At 43.0% G+C, this 20,139-nt stretch overlaps 1 protein-coding gene and 1 non-coding gene across 2 annotated transcripts in view; both read left to right on the forward strand.

The window, feature by feature from the left end:
• Window positions 1-20,139, forward strand: part of ATXN10 (ataxin 10) — a 127,322-nt gene that overhangs the window by 20,907 nt on the left and 86,276 nt on the right. Inside the window, exons 3-5 of the mRNA XM_036298058.1 lie at window positions 3,332-3,414; window positions 16,178-16,274; window positions 17,793-17,951. Coding sequence (XP_036153951.1) covers window positions 3,332-3,414; window positions 16,178-16,274; window positions 17,793-17,951 — 339 coding nt within the window. The remainder of the gene's footprint in view (window positions 1-3,331; window positions 3,415-16,177; window positions 16,275-17,792; window positions 17,952-20,139) is intronic.
• On the forward strand, window positions 1,075-1,200 carry LOC118652376. Its single transcript, XR_004966611.1, has one exon.

A 20,139-nucleotide genomic window follows, 5' to 3' on the forward strand; every position in this document is an offset into this window, starting at 1 on the left:
CACGTGCAGCTCTGGGCCTCGCTGGTCTTAGCTGTAAGTGCTTTCATTCGTTTCAGTGCTTAAATTAGTGGCCCTTGTGTTTGCTTTGAACAGGGAACAGGTTTTGTAAAGGTCTAAGATGACCTGTCTTAAGACTCCACTTCCACCTGTTTTATTTATTTAAATACTTTTATTGATTTCAGAGATGAAGGGATAAGGAGAGAGATAGACACATCAATGATGAGAGAGAATCATTGACCTGCTGCCTCCTGCACGCCCCTTACTGGGGATCGAGCCCACAACCTGGGCATGTGCCCTGACCAGGACTCAAACCGTGACCTCCTGGTTCGTAGGTCAACGCTCAACCACTGAGCCGCGCCAGCCGGGCTCCACCTGTTTTATAACGTGGCTGAAAGCTGAGCAAAAACTGCTCGGTGCTGTGCGCGTTCTTTGACATGTTGTTCTCTCCTCCCAGAACTGAACACCTTTCCTCTTTGATTTTATGGAATCTGCTTTTTATTAAAAATTTTTACTTGAGATGAAGTCAGAAGCCTCAAAGAGCACGCTCACCTTTCTTTCCTGGACTTGAGTGTAGACGAGCCTCCGGGCCTCCCTGTCACTGCGGTGATGGGTGCAGTCGGGCTGGTCCAGAAGCCACTTGAGGGGACAGGGGGATGCCCTGCGCTGCCTAGACAGTTCTGATACCTGAGGCTTCGCTGTGATTAATGGGATTTTTAAGATAAAAGGCGAGAGGGAAAAAAGCTAGGGTTGTTTAACTTTAATTCTAAACCAAACCTGCCATCCTTTTGCAGACAAATGGATAGAAACAATTATAATCTTGATAATAATAGTCAACATTTAAAAACATAACTAGTTGTGTGCTGGGAGAGTGGGCCAGGGGCAGGTTTCTTTTGTCTCTTTCTAGGCGGGGAGGCTCTCTCGTGCGATGGGGGAAGGGAGGGGGAGTTAGAGCAGAAACTGGCTGTGGGCTGGCAGGGCTGTCTTAACGCTTGGCCAGCCTCTCAGGAAAGGAGGCGGGCATTCTGCGCGCCTGCCCTAAGCACCAGGTTTTGTAACTCAAGGGCTTGACTTGCAGTGTCTTGTGTAATCCTGAGAACAAATTCAAGAGATAGTGTGCTGCAGTCACACACATCAAAACATATGGTTCCTGCCAGCAGGGTCTATGATTATCAGATTGTCTGTGCGATGGCTCCATACATGTAAAAAAAAAAAAAAAAAAAGAAAGAAAAAGAAGTAGTATGCTGCTGTTTTCCCAATTTTACAATGGAAGAACTGTGACTCAGAGGTTAAGGAACTTGTCCGAGTCACTCATCACTAAGAGCCCAGGAACGTTTCTTCTGACTCCAGCCTAGAGCTCAGCTCAGAGCAGCCGCCATAACGAGCCCGAGACACTGACCCTGTTGTGTGTGACTGTCGTCCCTGTCACAGCCCTTGGCCCTGGACAAGGGCCTTTGCCTTTCTGAGCACCGGCTTCTCTCTTTCCACAGGGTGAGTTTTGGATGAGATCCATGTAAAGTGCCTGCTGGTCCCGGGGCACACCGCTCAGCCAATAAACGCTTATGTTACCCTCTTGGAAAACAATTCACTTTATTTTCTTTCTTGAGTACAAAAGTAATATATGTAAACTATAAAAATTCAAACGTTACACAAATAAATACTGTGGCAGATAAAACACCAGCGGTCTCCTGGCCGGGCCATGCTCCGGGGTCGTGTTGTCTTTATTTCTTGCAACTTACAGTTGGGTCAGAATGTTCGGTTCCATTTCAGCCTGACCGTAAGTTGCACAAAATAAAGGCACCAAGATAGAATTTCGTTAGTTTTCCTGCCTTTTACCTTCTAGATTTATATTTATTTACTGTTGATTTTAAAGGGAAATTCCAACTATTTAGGGTATCAGCTCAGAATAAGACATTTTCTAGTCAGAAATACAACAAAGATTCTATAAGCCTTCAAGGCTAACCTTAACTGAAGCCAGTTCTGAACCTGTCAAGATTCAGATCACAACCAACATATATTTTCCTGGTGTTTTACTTTAAGTTACTAAAGAGTTAGTCAGAAGGTGTGATGCTACTGAGACTTAGATCTTTTCACATCATCTGTATGAACACTGCACTTTGTGTGAATGTGGCTGCTCTTTCTCTAGGATGTGTGGAACGGGGCCTAATACGGCCGAGCAGACCACCCGATCATGACAGTTCAGGAAGTGCTCAGAGAACACGGTTGAAAGTGGTTAGCTCTGCATGTAAATGTCACCCAGTTGCAGAGGTTGCTGTACTTCTTCTGTAAAGGGCCAGATAATAAGTACTTTAGGCTCTGTGACCTCTGTCAGAATTTCTCATTTCTCCCTCCCTGGTAGTGTGAAGGCAGCCGTAGATAATAGGTGAACGAAAGAGCCTGGCCATGTCCCATGATACATGAAACTAGAAAATGTGTTTTTTTATTCCAAAATACAGTGGTGGGACAGGCATCGGATAACAGTGTTAGCCATTGCCCTTTAAAGTGGAGAGAATGGAAGGGAAGGGGAGTCGCTGGCCCTAAGCAGTTTCAAAATCCAGTTGGGCAAACTCAGGTGTCAAGGCTGGGCATTAAGCCTCCGTGGCTGAGACTCTGCCCATGACCCGCCCTTAGAGTCATCCTTCCTTTTTCTTCAAGGGTAGCACATGTTTGTAGCTGAGTAGTTTTATCAGCCTGTTTTCTACCTGTAGAATTTGGGGAGTCTGACTACCTTTCATTTCATCCTTCCTCTGTGCATTTTGTTCAAGCTGGCAGGGTTTCTACTGGTGTAACCTTCTCAAATCCTTTGGCCTCACATGTATGTCATAGGGCTTCACATGAGCCAGGCGGGGCTGCCATAGCGCTTTCCTGGGGAATGCCATCTCTCCTGTGGCTGCTGAGGTGACTGAGGTGACACGGAGAGCCCTTCTGGCCGCTCAGGAGAACGTTTTCCAGCTTTGAGGGGCTGCCTGCATTTCTGGGCTCGTGGCCTCCCTCCCTGACCCTGACCTTCTCTCTTCCCCTTAGAAGCACCCTGTGGTTCAGTTGGCCCCACCTGATACTCCAGGACACTCTTCCCACCTCAGGGTCCTTAATATACTCCTGCTGGGAAGTCCCTCTGCCCTGTGACGTCACATTCACAGGTTTGGGGAGCTAATGGGGCTGATGGTTCAGCAATTACAGAAAGCAGTACATTCTGAACTCTTTCTTTGGAGACCATTGTTTTTTCTGCTGGCCATAGGCACTGTGCCCAGCAGGCTCAGCGCTGCTTTTGGATCATGTGAAATGTAGGCTTGGGAACGTGTCTAACTTTGTCTCTTTTAACATCACGATCCAGGAACTTGGATACAATCGGCATTGCTGTTGATTTGATTCTTCTTTTTCGGGAACTCCGAGTAGAACAGGAAGCCCTGCTGACAGGTACGTCCAGAAGACTCAGGAATTATTTACGTATTTGAAAAGGTTTAAAAACTAAACACTGAGTATTAATCATTCATTAAAGCAAATGTTCTCTAACGATGCAGAGAAACTTTATTAGTGGTACCTAAGAATTATCATTTTAAAAGTTTTAGCAACTTCCTTCCTTACCTCTGTGGCTGAGCTGTGTTCCTCCCAATTCACATGGTGAAGTCCTCACCCCCAGTATCTCAGATGTGACTGTATTTGGAGACAGAGCCTTTAAAAAGGTTCATTAAGGTAGAGTGAGGTCGTGTGTGTGGCCCTAATCCAGTGTGACTGGTGTCCTTATAAGAAGAGGACGTCAGGACACAGACACACACAGAGGGACGCCCGTGTGAGGACCCAGGGAGAGAACAGCTGTCTATAAGCCAAGGAGAGAGGCCTCAGAAGGAACCAACCATGCCCACACCTTCCTCCCACTCCCGCCTCCTGAGCTGTGAGACAGGCATTTTGATTGGTTAAGTCCCCCAGTCTGTGTTGGGTGTGATCCTAACGGTGACCCCAAGCCCCTGCCCTCAGGGCGCTTACATTCCATGGAGGAGAGCCAGATGCTGAATGTGTTAGACAAAGAAGAAGGAGTGTGCCAGAATGGCAGGTTAGCTCTGATCGCCAGTGGCTGCTGATGTGGGATCAGAGGAGAACCAAGCCTCTTACATTGAAGGCCAGGAAGCTTTTCTAGGTTTTTTTGAATGTTTTTGGTTCTTGAACTATTAGCATCGACACTTGCCTTTGAGCGAGGGTTATTATCTTAACATCATGCTTAAAAAACATACAATTTTAATATATGGCATATTTACCCAGAGAATTAAAATACTTGATGGGTAAGCCCAAGTCACTTAATAAGAAAATCCCAGTGTAAATATCTGGCTTTTAAAAAGCTGTCCTTAAAATTCATTTTAGTAAAGAAAGTATAACATAATTCTACAGATACTTCTTTAAGTGAGAAATCTCCAGCTATATTTAAAATGATTTATACATTTATTTATATACAGTTCTTAATGCCTGTTTTTATAGAAAGTGAGGCACACTTACCTCCGTGTGAATACGCATGGTGCTGTGGCGAGGTGGGTAGAGAACTGAGGTCATAATCTCTTTCTACAGCAAGGAAACTGAGGCACAGCGTGCGATAGTCTAAGTTAGCTGTTTGAAATGCTGCCTGGCTTGGTTTAATTTTCATTCTATTCTGTGATTTCTTAGTGTTTTTATTTAAAGCTCACTTGTTAAAATTCCTGCATATTCCTATTGGATTTAGAATTCTTCCTTTGGGCCTTTGAATTAAGTTAACTTAAGAATTTACAAAGTGTTTGCTCTCAGTTTTTTTAAACAGCAGTAATTTTTCAAATATTCTCAAGAAATTGATAGGCTGTGGGATTTAGCTGTGAATTGCCTTTAAGATGTTACAAAGTTCTGTTTGTTGCTCTATTTTTTAACAAAACGGAAGCCCCAGTGCTCTTGGGGGATTGACCATCGGCAGTAGAGATGGATTTCTCTCTCTTGCATGGAAAGGCAGCTGCGTTTAGGCCCGTGTGGCACGTGCTTCAGAGAGTTCAGAAGGTGCTGTGGTCTGTCATGGCTGGAAAGTACACACGTTGTAGATAGGGTGCCCCTGGCATCCCGCGAGCTGTGGTGGGCAGCAGGTTTCTCCCGTGATGATGTGCCCCGAAATAAGACGTCTGCAGGAAGTGCCCTGCAAGCAAACGCTGCGATTAAACAGCCATCAGCCCGACCCAGCACCTCCCTCTGCACGCAGATACTCTGCCCTGAAATTATCCCCTTCCCTCCGCCTCTTCAGCTGTTCCCTTTTCTCGCTTTCATCAGAGTATAATATGCTCTTCTGTCTTCCATCTCCAGAATGTCTCCCCATGTCTCCCTCAGTCCATTCTCCCTTTCCTCTGCTCTCCCACCTCTGCTGCAAAGATTTGTTTTTCATTGTTTATAAATGGTAGGAGATTAATATAATAAATGGAAGGAGATTATTTCATCTCGCAGGATTAATTTTCTCTTCACTGAAGCAAGCGGATGATCTATCAAATTTAAAGGAGGCGATTTCTGAAACTTTTTATGAACTGGTTTGAATTGATGAGTACATTGGTTGTTTGGTTTTGGGCTTGGCTGCTCACTGATACCCACAGTCAGAGGAACTGGTCTTTACAGACCTGTTTCTGTGAGGTGTGTGAGAGGTGTCCACAATTTAGGTAGCTGCAGTTTATCACCTTAAGTAATTTTTTATTGACATGACGTAAGATAAAAATAACCACTCTGAACTGAGTAGTGGCATTTAGTGCATTTGCAGGACTGTACACGTACGAACTCTACCTTGCAAATATTTTTATGACCCCCCCAAAGGCAACCTTGGGCCCTCTGAGCAGCTGTATTCCATTTCCTACTCCCTGAGCCCCTGGCAACCACCATTCTGCATTTTGTCTGTGGATTTACCTACTCTGGATTTTTCCCATAAATGGAATCATAGAATTATGGGATCTTTTGTGTCTGGCTTTTTTTCTTAGCATAATGTTTTTTGAGGTTCATTCGTATTGTAGCATGTATCAGAACTTTATCTTTTTATGCCGGAATAATTCCATTGAATGCTCAGATCACATTTTCTTTAGCCATTCATTCATTGATGACTGTTTGAGTTGTTTCCACCTTTTCGCTATTGTGCCACCTATAAATACATGCATGTACATGTACTTGTCTCAGTACCTGCTTCCAGTTCCTTTGGGTATATACTTAGGAGTGGAATTGCTGGATTGATTTTATGTTTAAACTAGAGTCCCGGTGCACTAAATTTGTACACGGGTACGGTCCCTAGGCCTGGCCAGCGATCAGGGGTGACCAGTAGGGCGATCAGGAGATCCCCTCCGCCCCCCTGCTGCCACCTGCCTTGGCCAGCCTGGAGCCACCCGCTTGCCAGCCCTGCCCCCTGCTGCTGGTTGGGGCCTGTGGGCTGGGGGTAGCTCCTGCATTGAGCACCTGCCCTCTGGTGGTCAGTGTGTGTCATAGCAACCAGCCGTCCCACTGGTCTTTCAGCTGTTCGGTTGATTTGCATATTAGGCTTTTATGATACAGGATTTTTTTAAAAAATATATTTTATTGATTTTTTACAGAGAGGAAGGGAGAGGAATAGAGAGTTAGAAACATCGATGAGAGAGAAACATCGATCAGCTGCCTCCTACACACCCCGCACTGGGGATGTGCCCGGAACCAAGGTACATGCCCTTGACCGGAATCGAACCTGGGACCCTTCAGTCCGCAGACCGACGCTCTATACACTGAGCCAAACCAGTCAGGGCTATGATACAGGATTTTTAAGGAACTGCTAGACTTTTCCACAGCAGCTGAGCCATTTTACATTTTCTCCAACGATGTTCAAGGTTCCAGTTTCTCCACATCCTGGCCAACATTTCTTTTCTTTTCTTCAGATTCTGATCATCCTGGTGAGTGTGAAATGGTCTCCCATTGTAGTTTTGATTTCCATTTCTCTAATGATTAATGATGTTGAATATCTTATGTGCTTGTTGGTTGTCAATCTTCTTTGGGGAAGTGTCTATTCAAGTCCTTGGCCCTGTTTTTAATTGGGTTGTTTGCCTTTTTCTTGTCAAATTATAGGAGTTACTTATACACTGAGTGGCCAGATTATTATGACCACCTGATGTTTGTAGGCAAATCAGCTATAATTTCACGCTGAAGTTGCTAGAGGGCCAGACCATTATAAATAGGGAAGCAGGTTGTTTACCACGACAGTAGAAGTGATTTTTTTCTGAAGATATGGGTAAACAGTGCGACTTAAAAGCCTTTGAATGTGGGATGGATACACACACACACACACACACACACACACACACACACTCACACTCTGAGCGGCCAGATTATTATGACCACCTGACGTTTGTAGGCAAATTAGCCGTACACTGCATCGTATGGGATATGGAAGCCGAAGGCCTGTTCGAACACCTTTGCTGTCTGCAGTTACCAAGATAAAACGTCTCCAATTCGCATAGGAACACAAGGATTGGACAGTCAAGCATTGGAAAAAAGTCATGTGGTCCGATGAATCACGTTTCCAGTTGCATCATGCAGATGGCAGAGTGAGGATTTGGCGGAAACAGCATGAAAGCATGCACCCCACATGCATGAGTACAACCCTTCAAGCTGGTGGGGGCAGTGTTATGGTTTGGGGCATGTTTTCCTGGCATGATTTGGGCCCTTTAATTTGTGTGGAACAATGTCTGAATAGCACAATATACCTAAGTATCGTTGCTGATCAAGTTCATCCTATCATGTTGATGGCGGATCCCAATGGAGATGGCTTCTTCCAACAAGACAATGCGCCATGCCACGGTGCTCGTATTGTGCAGGAGTGGTTTCAAGAACATGAGGGAGACTTTACCTTGCTTAGGTGGCCCCCACAATCACCAGATCTCAGTCCAATTGAGCATTTGTGGGACGAAGTTTAAAGAGCCATCAGGCAGCTGGTTCCACAACCATCAAATCTCACAGAACTGGACAATGCTATTCATCAGGCATGGTGTCAGATTCCTCACATCACCTTTCAACATCTCGTGGAGTCAATGCCAAGAAGAATCGCCGCAGTATTGAAGGCAAAAGGTAGCCCAACGAAGTACTGATGGGGTGGTCATAAGAATCTGGCCACTCAGTGAATATTATGGATACTAGAAATTGTGTGGAATTTATAGGTCCTTTTGGGGAGAATTGCCATGTTAATGATAGTGTCTTCCAGTCTGTGAGTATGGAGCATGTATTTATTTAGGTCTTTAATGTTTTAGTTGTTTCCATTTCAGGTAGACAGCTTATGCTTGTAGGCCGAGTTGCAAAGCTACTAGAGGCAAGGAGGAAAGCAAGCTAAGTTTTCTTGCTATCTTCCTGAAAAAGGAAGCTACGAATATTACTGAATTTTATTTCAAGTAATTTCATTCAAGAATGAAGTTTGTATTCAACAATGAAACTTTAAAAGTATTTATAGTATGTTAGTTCAAACCTAATGCAAATCTTTTAAAAGGTGTTCTGGTTCCTAATAAAGTTCTTATACTATTTTTTGACTGTTTCTCTGTGAGAACCTTATGCTTGGTAGAATTTTAGCAGGGTATCTGTGCCAGTTTTGTAACCACTTTTGAGGTAAGAACTATAATTACATTGTCAAAATAATATTTAGAGTATTATTTTCAGAGAATAATTACAGTGGTGTGACGAATATATTATGCTCATCACATTTTGTGTAAACACAAGCATGAGTTATTTTAATTGAGTTATTGGTGTTATTTTTGGCTTTTATTCTTTTCTAATCTGTAAAAATAATGTTGGGATTTTTGAGGGACTTGGTAACATTTGCAGTATTTACATAAAGATCACTTGATAAGCTGTTTGGTAAAAGTAAACTGTCATTTGTCCGTGTCTGGAGTTTTCTGTTCTTGTTTCTGGGACATCTTTAAACCTTGCCTTCCCAGAATTGTGTTCTGATTCACAGTGCTAAGTTCCAGTTGCCTGGTGACTTGTTGGGTCAGTTGGCTTTCGGACCAACTTATGTTGTTGGCCTATTTAATGTGTTCACTTTCACAAAGTTTGAGTGTTAGTATTCTAAAATACTTAGTAGGAATATGTCATTTAAGTTATGACGTATCTTAAGGTTAAAAATGAAGAGTTTTTTTTTATTATAAGCATGTTATAATTTTACTAGAGGCCCAGTGCATGAAAATTCATGCACTGGAGGAGGGTCCCTCAGCCCGGCCTGCCCCCTCTTGCAGTCAGGGAGCCCTCAGGGGTGGGAGGCGATCAGGGGAAGGCTACGCCCCATCACACCTCTGCTGCTGCCACTGCCAGCAGCGCAAGCCTCGGCTGGCCCTGGTCACCTGAGCCTTGGGCAGCCCTGGGCGGCTGAGGGGACTGGGTGCCGCCATCTTGTGGCTGTGGGGGCCGCCATATTTGAGAGCAGGGCAATCAGTTAGCATATTCCCTCCTTATTGGCTGTGGGTGCTGCCATCTTTGAGGGCGGGGCAATCAATTAGCATATTCCCTCCTTATTGGCTGTGGGTGCTGCCATCTTTGAGGGCAGGACAGTCATTTAGCATATTCCCTCCTTACTGGCTGTGGGTGCCACCATCTTGTGACAGCATGAGGCTCAATTAGCACATTCCCTCTTTATTAGATAGGATTATAGAATAATTTTTAAAAATTCCACAAAGTCGAAAGAAAAATAATCATTATCTATGCAGACCACATTAAACAAACAGTTATTTTTTTCAGTCATTTTTCAGTACTTTATGTATGGGTAGGGATGTGTATGTGCAGTTTTGTACCCTGCATCCTTGTTTTAGATAGTAATATTAGCTTAATTCATCTTTGAGGTTTTTGGCTCATCATTTTCATTGTATACTTTTTAAATTTCAGTGTTTTGATTTTTGGCCACAGTTTTGCAATTCTCTTTGAACCACCAGCTGTTGGGCGAGTCTGAGTAAGTGAATAGTGTGGCATGTTACTCACCTAGCCTTTCATCATTTCAGCAGCTCTGCCTTGGAGGTTTGGAGCCAGCAGCCAGGTGCGCAGCCAGGGTTTAGGCAACAGGGTTTAAAGGGAAGGCACAGGCTCTGACCCGGGAAAGTCCAAGGTCAGAGGACGGCAGCTCTGGGGCTGGATTGGCAGGCCAGCTTGTCTTCTAGCAAAGCAGAGCTAGAAAGCTTAAGGGCTTTGGAAGTTCACTGCCCTGGGCACTGTCTCCTGGTTGATGCCCGGAGGGAATTCCTTTAATGGAGCAAAATCTTTCGACTCAGATTCTCCGGTGGCCTTTGGCCTTCCATGCTCAGCCTTAACTCCTGTCCCCAGGAAGGGCACCCCTGTTTGCCAACTGTACTGACACCACTTACAACTTCATGTCCTGAGTAAGTCAGTGACCACTTGAACTTTGGCCTCCTCTGTGTGAAGCGGGGAGAATCTTAGTACCTCCCTTACTGTAGGTTGTCATGGCTGCAGGGAGGGACCTGACTCGGCCCTGCTTTAAAGCGCTCCTGAGACCGTCCTGGTGTGGGACAGGGCTGGTTGTCAGCTGTGCAGGAGCTCATCACCAGGGAAGCGCTGCAGGCGGCTGCTGTGGTACCTGGAGCCCCGGGAGGAAAACCTGTGCCCCCCCCCGAGCCTCTGCTGCCGAGGCTGGCCGTGCCCCCCTTGCCCCCCCCCCCCCCTCCCGCCAGTGGAGACATTGAAGGGCCCAGCTTTTCTTTTGCAGAGCAGGCACTGGAGGGATTATTTGGAGCCAAGAGTTACTGAAAGGTAACTGGTATCCACTCAAAAACACGGTGCGCCCAGTCTGGGGAGCAGGCTCCTGGAAGCTGGGGTGCAGAGCCTGTAGCACCTTGCGCTCCTCTCACATCACATCCTCACCACACTGCGGCATTTCCTGACTGTGTCTTTCGCAGTCTGGTGGGGATGTAGTAGAGCCTCATGCTTTCCCCATGGGGGTGAGCACTGTTCACGTGTGTTGTGTGTGTGTATTTGCCTTTTGGCTATCCTACTGTATTAAGTGTTTTTTGAGTTCTTGGTTTTTTGGGCCTATTTTTCTACTGGATTGTTTGTCTTTTTGAATGATTTCTAAGCTCTTTTAACGTGCTCTGTGCATGAAGCCGCTTCAGTTATGTGCTCCGCGCCTCTTCCTGTCTTAGGGTTCGTTTTCTTTGTTGTTTTTTGTGGTATCTTGAGGAAAAAAATGTTCTTAAGTTTAATGTGGCCTATTAATATAATACAGTTTATTAATATTTTCCTTTGTGGATATGATTTTATGTTTGGTTTTAAAATCTTTCTTAACAGAGTTATTGTTTTAAAAACCTTTCTATTTGGACTTCTTTGCATTTAGGTTAGTACATGGAATGGCATTTTCTGTGTTGTGTGAACACGGAGTCCAGTTTCCATTTTTTCGTACTGATGCCCAGCTGTCCCAGTATTATTTTTGAAAAGACTGTCTCTTACTCAGCTATCTGCTGTTACATCCCTGTTAATCACATGTCAACGTAGGTTTGAGTCTTTCTTATCCCGTTCTGTCCTATTGCTTTATCTCTCCCTGCCCCAGGACCACACTGTCTCACCACAGGGCTCACTGTCTGTGAAAACAAATCCTCTCACTGCTTTGAACAGCATCTCAGCTGTGCTTGGCCCTTTGTATCATCACACAAATTTTAAAATCATATCGTCACATTACATAGACACACAAGCACATCTTCTGGTGTATGAAATTATACTTACACAAATACACACACACACACACACCCTCACCCTGCTGTGATTCAGTCTGGAATTGCATTTAATCTCTAGTCCTGTAATCTGTGAACATGATATAATTCTTACTTAAATTTGTTCTACTTTAATATTTTCTATGTAGATTAGAAATGACATTTCATCTCGGGGGGGCGGGGGGGGGGGTGTAAAATGACAGTTCTGCTTCTTCTTTTCCACTCCTTGGGCTTCATGTCTTGGTCTTGCTGACAGATTTCAGTGCCATGTTGACTAGGAACGGGAACAGCAGGGCTGTCAACCCGTTCCCTCCAGAAGGAACACTCTTTGTCTGCAGTCGGCAGGTAATTATACTGGGTGCTATGGGTTTTTGTTGATACTTATTTTTAGGTTAAAGAAGGCCCCTTCTATTCTTAGGTGACTAGGAGTTTTTTTGTTTTGTTTTAAATTATGAGTGGGTGTTAACTTTCATCAAATCTGTTTTCTACAGGATTTGAGATGATCAGATGATTTTGTCCTTTGCAGGTTAATATGGCCAGTTATAAATTTTGATTTCTAATGTTAAAGCAGCTTTCAAGGCAGGTGTTAATTCAACTTTGTCATGTGATTTGCTTCTGGAGCCTTTTGTTAGCGGATTGTTTCGTGCCAGGGGTGTGACTTCCTTTTTGATTCTGTCCTTGTTCCGATTGGGGTCTCAGTGATGCTGGCCTCAGAGCGCTGGCTTGCGAGTCGCCTCCCTCTTTCTGTAGGAGTTCTCTGGGAGAGCTGTGTAAACCGGAATTACTCTTTCCTTGAATGTGAACTGGCCACACTCTGGTCTGGGGTTTTCTTTTTGGGAAAATATTTGACTACTGATTGAACTTCCTTAATGGTGAGAGGGCTCTTCAGGTTTTTCCTGGATATTTTACGGAATTTCTTACACAGTCAGTTTTTGTTATATTCTCGGGTTTCGGTTATTTTATTTACATTTTCAAATATTTTGGCATAATATTATTTAAGATAGTAAGATATCATTTGTAATATCTTACGGTTTTCTTTTTTTTAAGTTGCAAGATCTTGGCAGTCCCCTCCTTTTCATTTCTGACAGTTTTCTATGTTATTCGTGCCCTTTCTCTCTTCTGACCAGTCTTCCCAAAGGTTGATTAGTATTGAGCTTCTTGATGAAATCAGTTTGGGTTTGTTGATATTCTCTTTTTGATTGTTTTCAATTTGAGTAATTTCTTGCTCTTCATCTTTAATTTTCTCCGTTTTGGGGTGTTATTTTGCTATTTTATAGTTTCTGGAAAAGAATGTTTACTTAGCTCATTTATTTTCATTGTTTACCTTTCCCAACATACGCATTTTAAAGCTACAGATTTCCCTCTGTTCCATTTTAGTTGCATCTCAAAGTTTTAAAAAATATATTTTATTGATTTTTCACAGAGAGGAAGGGAGAGAGCTAGAAAGTTAGAAACATCGATGAGAGAGAAACATCGATCAGCTGCCTCCTGCACATCTCCCACTGGGGATGTGCCCGCAACCCAGGTACATGCCCTTGACCGGAATCGAACCTGGGACCTTTCAGTCCGCAGGCCGACGCTCTATCCACTGAGCCAAACCGGTTTCGGCAGCATCTCAAAGTTTTAGTGTGCAGTATTTTTAACATTCGGTTAAAATATTTTATTTGCGTTATGATTTCTTTTTTGTCCCTATGGGTTATTTAGAACTATATCTCCTATTTTATTTACTTATTTATTTTTTAAAAATATATTTTATTGATTTTCTACAGAGAGGAAGGGAGAGGGACAGAGAGTCAGAAACATTGATGAGAGAGAAACATGGATCAGCCGCCTCCTGCACATCTCCCACTGGGGACGTGCCCGCAACCAAGGCACATGCCCCTGACTGGAACCGAACGTGGGACCCCTCGGTCCGCAGGCCGACGCTCTATCCACTGAGCCAAACCAGTCAGAGCTATATTTCCTATTTTAAACTATGGGGTGTGCTAATCTTTTGGGGGATTTATTTTTAGTACACAGTGAGCATTATTCATATATTCTTTAAATTTGTTGAGATCGTCATTTCCTCTGTTATATGGTGAAATATTGTATTACAGTATGCAAATATCCTTGGGAAGACTGCATATGCTGCAAATTTTTAAATTCCCTTTTTATTAATTAAGTTCACATATAACTACCAAGTAGAGCTTCTGATAAGCTTGAGGTAACACTCAGACCATATTGGATTGCCGCGATCACAGGGATTCATCCAGAATTGTGATTCTTTATAATTGTGTGACTTTGGTCATGTTACTGATAACTTGTGGGGGTCTTGGTTTCTTGTGCTCTCCAATGAGTATAAACATACCTGTCTCAATAGTAAGATTCTTATAAGGATTTACACATTAAGTATTCAAGGTTTCCATTTAGAGCAGCGGTTCTCAACCTGTGGGTCGTGACGCCTTTGGGGGTCGAACAACCCTTTCACAGGGGTCGCCTAAGACCATCGGAAAACACATAGATAATTACATATTGTTTTTGTGATTAATCACTATGCTTTAATTATGTTCAATTTGTAACAATGAAATTGTGGGTCACCACAGCATGAGGAACTGTGTTAAAGGGTCGCGGCATTAGGAAGGTTGAGAACCACTGATTTAGAGTCTTTGGCTATAGAACCAAACACGTTTTAATTTGAAATTTGTAAATCTGACTTTTTAAGCTGTTTATCAAGTCCATATTATGTGCTGGCAGAAAGCGTGGCCCGGTGAGCATGGAGTGTGATCCCTGCTACAGGCTCACACTCACTGAGCTCACAGCTCATCCTTACAGCAGCTCTGCAGAATAGATACTGTTATCACCATGAGCTGATGAGGAAGCTGCATCTGACTACAGTTAAGTCACTTGTGCAGGTTCACACTAAAAGTTGGGCATTGAACTTAGGTCTCTTTTTTTGTGTCACTAAATAGTTTTATTTACTGTTATTCTTTCTTTTTTTTTTTTTAAATAAAGTTTATTTTTCAGAGCAGTTTTAGGTTCACAGCAGAATTGAGAAGAAGGTACAGAGGTTTCTCATGTGTTTCTTGCCCCCACACTTGCACAGCCTTTTCCACCCATGTCTGGCACCAAAGTAGTCCATTTGTTACCATTGATGAGCCTCCACTGACACATCATGTCACCTGGAAAGTCCGTGGTTTACACTCGGTTCGCTCTGGGTGTGGTACCTTCTGTGGGTGGGGACAGATGTGTGATGACATGTACCCACCACTACAGTGCGATGAAGAACAGTGTCCCTGCCCTGAGATCCTCTATGTCCCACCTACTCCCGCTCCCTCCCCTAACCCCTGGCAGCCGCTCATCTTTTCACCGTCTCCACAGTTTTCCCTTTTCCAGAATGTGGTGCAGCTGGAAACATACACTGTGCAGCCTCTTCGGATGGGCTTCGCTCACGGAGCCACATGCAGTGACGTCTCCTCTGTGTCTCCACGGCTTGCTAGCTCACTCCTTTTTAGCTCTGAATACTGTTCCATTGTCTGGAGGCAACATCGTTCATCAGGTCCCTTCCTGAAGGACACCTTGGCTGCTTCCCAGTTCTGACAGTTACAGAGAAAGCTGCTGTACACGTTTGTGTGGACACAGCTTTCCGTGCCTGTAGGTAAAGGCCGAGGAGCATGGCTGCTGGATCGCATGCCAAGAGTATGTTTAGTTTTGTAAGAAACTGCCCAACTGTCTTCCAAAGTGGCTGCCCCGTGTGCGTTCTCCCAGCACTGAGGGCGTTCCCGCTGCTCCCGTCCTCACCAGCTGTCAGCAGCGTTCTATTCTAAACACATCAGCAAGGTTGTCAATAAGTCATATTCACTTCTTTTAAATACCAGTATACTGATGTTTTTGTTTGTATTTAATAATTGTCCAATTTAATTGTGGATTTTCCTCTTTATACCCTGTCAATTTTTCTTTTACTTATGTATTTGAGGCCATGTTATTGGGTCATTCCGATTTAAAATTGTTATATCTTCCTGGTGAATTAAGTCATTCTGAAATGACTTTACAAAAATCTTCAATAATGGTTTTTGCCTTAAGCATTAGCCTTAAGGTTTATTATGTCTGATTTTATATGGTCTATGATGTTCTTTTTAGAATGGTATTTGTCCAGTATATCTTTTTCTTTTTTTAAATCATTTTTACCCCGCTTTAACTATAAAAACTCTAGTCTAAGAGTAACTTTTTAAAAATTGGAGCATATATTCCATGATTAACTTAATTACAGGTATATGTGTTGACATTGATAATCTTTTCCAGACGTTAGTTAACTTTGTAGAGTGCATTGTTTTGTAAGGCACTTAATATTCATGTCATGTGCAAAGTTTCCTGTGACCAGACACCGTCATTGTTAAAAGAAGCTAACAGAAACTTCCTATTTAAAAATGTTGGGAATTTCTTACTAAGATGACTTTATTCATTATGTTAAAATTTCTAAAAAACATACATCTTTTTTATTCATAAATTCTCAGCTTTTCGCTGTGGCCTGCAGTTCTTAGGCAATATTGCCTCACGGAATGAAGATTCCCAGGCTATCGTGTGGGTGCACGCTTTCCCGGAACTCTTCTTGTGAGTATATTGCTGAGTTCTTATAATTTCTGAGAAAATTGTGGTTATATCATTCCATTTACATGAAACTCAAAAACAGGAAAAGTGAACCTTTGCTCATGGAAATGAGGATAGTGGTTTTCTTGGTGAGTGGCGGCGGGTTCAGTACCAGCTGAGAGAGGGCACGAGCCAGTCTCCTGGGATTCGGGAGTGTTCTGTACCCTCATCTGGGTGGTAGTTGCATAGGTGTATTCATGTCTCAAATGCATTGATTTGTGTCTTTTGTTGTGTGTCAGTTTCACTTTAAGAAATTAAAAGTTTGGGTAAAATGAGAAATATTGTCCTTAGCGGACACTGTAATTTATAAGAAAAAGCCATCAAACATGGAGTTGTGGGCAGCGGGTTAATCATTCATGTGTGTCTGAGCACTTCCTGTGTGCTCGGCACAGTGCTGGCAGATGTGGAGAATGTTCGTGTGGGTCCCAACCCGCTCCCCCAGCTTGGCTCAGGGTACTTTTCCTGGCGGTCTTCTACTTTGTTTGAGCAGCTATGTTAGTTCGTAAGAATTTGAGCATTGAGTGCAAAGGTGAGCAAGTGATGGGGCAGGAAGGGAAGGGGAAAGCAGTGTCTGGGAGTGGAGGCCTGGTGTCTCATCTTGGCTGTGTTGCCACTGAATGGAGTGACTTTGGTGGTGGCAGCGTGTAAGCAGAGCAGCTGCTGTTCGCATGTCCCGAGCTGGGCATTTCTGCACATTCTCCCTGTCCTGTGCCCAGCCCTGGGGTCAGTTGCTGTCCATGTTTGGGCAGATGAGGGAACTGGAGCTTCGTGCTGCTAAACATAACCCCCTCGCTGCCTCAGTTCTTCCCTGGTTGCATACGTTTTTCTGGGTCACTTGTAAAGTATGGTGTTTGCATCAGATAATCCTCATGTTCTTTCTCGTGCCCTGAGTATAACTGTCACTCAAAGATAAGTAGAGTTGGAGGCATATATATATATATATATATATATATATATATATATATATATATATACCTGTTATCTGTATGATTAATAATAATTGAGCTTAGGTGGAAGGAAAGAATTATGGGATTCAAGTTACAGAAGTATAAAGCTAATCACTTCTCCAGAAGAGTGCTATGAAGTTTAAATGAAAAAATAAATTCTGCCACATGCCTGACCCATAATGTAATTGACAAGAGCTAAATTGAGACCTTCCTAAGATCACAGAGGACGGGTGGATGAACCAGGATTTACAGTGAGGCTCTTGTCTACATTTTATTTCTTGCCAGGATACCACCTTCCCCTTAAACAGTCTGTCCTTTATGACTATTAATGGATACTGATGTTGTGACTAATTTTATACTTGCCTTTTTTGCAATAAATAATGTACTTGTTTCAACGTGTTGTAATTCTCCTTTAAATTCTTAAAAATTTAGTATGTACTGAATTTGTTATTGGGATTATTATTATTTATTTGCTATAATTATATTTTATCATGTTGTTAAATTGGGCTAATACTTTCATTTCTTTATTTGGAAGGTCCTGCTTAAATCACCCAGACAAAAAAATTGTTGCCTACTGTTCAATGATTTTGTTTACATCCCTTAATTCTGAAAGAATGAAAGAACTGGAAGAAAACCTCAATATTGCGATTGATGTCATAGAAACTCACCAAAAGCAGCCTGAATCAGAATGGCCGTGAGTATCATGTTAGGAATTTGATTGCTTAAGAACATTCTGACAGATCACTTTCCTAATAGAGATTTTAAGTAAAAATTCAAATTATAATAATTGGACAGTAAGTTAAAATGACACATGTTGACAAAATAAGAAAAGTTTCTCAGCAGCCCCTGGAGGCTTTGTGAGAGGTGAAGTGAGGTTTGAGCGGGTCCTTGAGGGGTGAGAAGTTTTTAAGGTGGTGAGGAGGGCAAATACGTGGCAACTGTGGAGCGTGTGGGTCAGACCATTGTGGCTGCTTCCTTAAAGGTTAGAGGTTCGTAAGTGTCCTGTGGGCATCGTTTAGATGAGAGATTCACTGTCATATTATACTTGTGGTTGGTGAGCACACTTGATGTCATTTCATTCTATTTAAATATATTGAGGCTTGTTTTATGGCCTAACACCTGGTCTGTCATAGAGAATGTTCCATGTTTTTGAGAATAATGTGTATTCTGTTTTTGATGGAGTGTTCTATAGATATTTGGTAGGTCTAGTGATTTATAGTGTTGTTCAGGTCTGCTGTTTCCCGGATGGTCTCCTGTCTAGTGATTCATTATTGAAAGTGGGTTGCTTTTTATTTCTCCCTTCAGTTCTGTCAGGTTTTGTTTCACTTATTTCCGTCTGTGTTGGTAGGTACATAGAAGTTTGTAATCGCTATGTCTTCTGAGGAATTGACTCTTTCATCATTATAAACTCATCGTTTTGTTGTTTTTCTTGATCAGTGTCCTCCTGTTTTCTTTAAAATCTGTTTTATGTCTGTTTGCCACATAGTGATCCGTTTGTCTTGGGTCGGGAGCCTTGAGCTGCCAGTAATCCCACTTGCATTTCACAGGCATGAACTTCCCCAGTTTTGGCCTCTTAGTATGAACGTTATTGTTCTATTGAAGGTATACCTAATCTTAAAGTGATTTCTATGTATGGGCATTTATTTTATTTGAATTACCATTTGCACACAAACAGAAGTTGGTACAGAAGTAATTATGTTATTGTGCTTGACTTAGAAAACTCCCTCGGTAATGCAGGTGTTTTTACATGACAGGTGAACCATTAGTCAGATTATTAAGCGAAATTTTCTATAGCCTAATTCTGTTTCATCTGTTAAGTATCTTGGAGCTACATTTTATGTAAATACTTTACAATGTTTTTATTGATTTGAGAGAGAGAGAGAGAGAGAGAGAGAGAGAAATGGATCGGTTGCCCTCCTACATGCTCCCACGGGGGATAGAGCCTGCAATCCCGGCATGACCGGAATCAAACCAGCAACCTCTGGGTGCATGGGACGACACTCAACCAACTGAGCCACACCGGCCAGGGCGGATCTATATCTTAACCATCTGTAATTGTTTAGCAGCATGGAATAAAGGGCAACAGGTCGTAAATGGCAAAATGTAAGATCTACTTCAGGACAGTTCAAGTTCAAGTCATCAAAGGTCACTAAAGGGGTTTAGACAGGAAGAAGGATGGGAAGTAGTAGCTAACTGTCTTCTATACACTCTGCTTGACTTACGTGAGCAGAACTCTATATTTTGTAAACAAAAATGGGACCACAAAATACCCAGAGATGTTCAACAACATTGTTACTTTTCACTGTTAAACCTGAACCCACCCCTGAACATGAAGAGTAAAACTACTTTTTGCCCTCCCAGCTCTCAGCATGTGAGAGCATTCCATAGGCATGAACTTGCCCAGTTTTGGCCTCTGTTAGTGTGAATGTTATTGTTGTATTGAAATTATACCTAATTTTAAAATATTGAGAACAGTATTTTACAATGAGCACAAAAGGACATGGTGTTAGAATTCACAGGTTTAGTATCTTTTCTTGGGAAGGGACAAATGTAAGGTTTCAATAACTTTGGGTCTTTTTGTTTTGGTTCACACAGGAAAGCGTAGGCGAAGAAGGCTTTGGCACGCCTCCGTGTGAATGATTGGCATAATGTCCTTCTAAAAATGCTCGTTTCTCTCGTTCGTAGGTGTGAGCGATGTGCGCATGCTCTTAGATAAGCCTGGGTGAATCGGTCCAAGGGGCGAAGTGCGGCATTTGAATCTCTCTGCACCTGACCGCCCACTGACTGTGCGTTATTCGTCAGTGGGGTCGGTGTGGAGTTGCGGAGTGTGAGCGGTGGGGGCGGCCAGTGCGGCCCTGTGCTGAGGGCGCAGGGTGTGGGGT

The sequence above is a fragment of the Myotis myotis genome, unplaced genomic scaffold, assembly GCF_014108235.1.
Source record: "Myotis myotis isolate mMyoMyo1 unplaced genomic scaffold, mMyoMyo1.p scaffold_m19_p_3, whole genome shotgun sequence".
In the NCBI taxonomy this organism is placed as follows: domain Eukaryota; kingdom Metazoa; phylum Chordata; class Mammalia; order Chiroptera; family Vespertilionidae; genus Myotis; species Myotis myotis.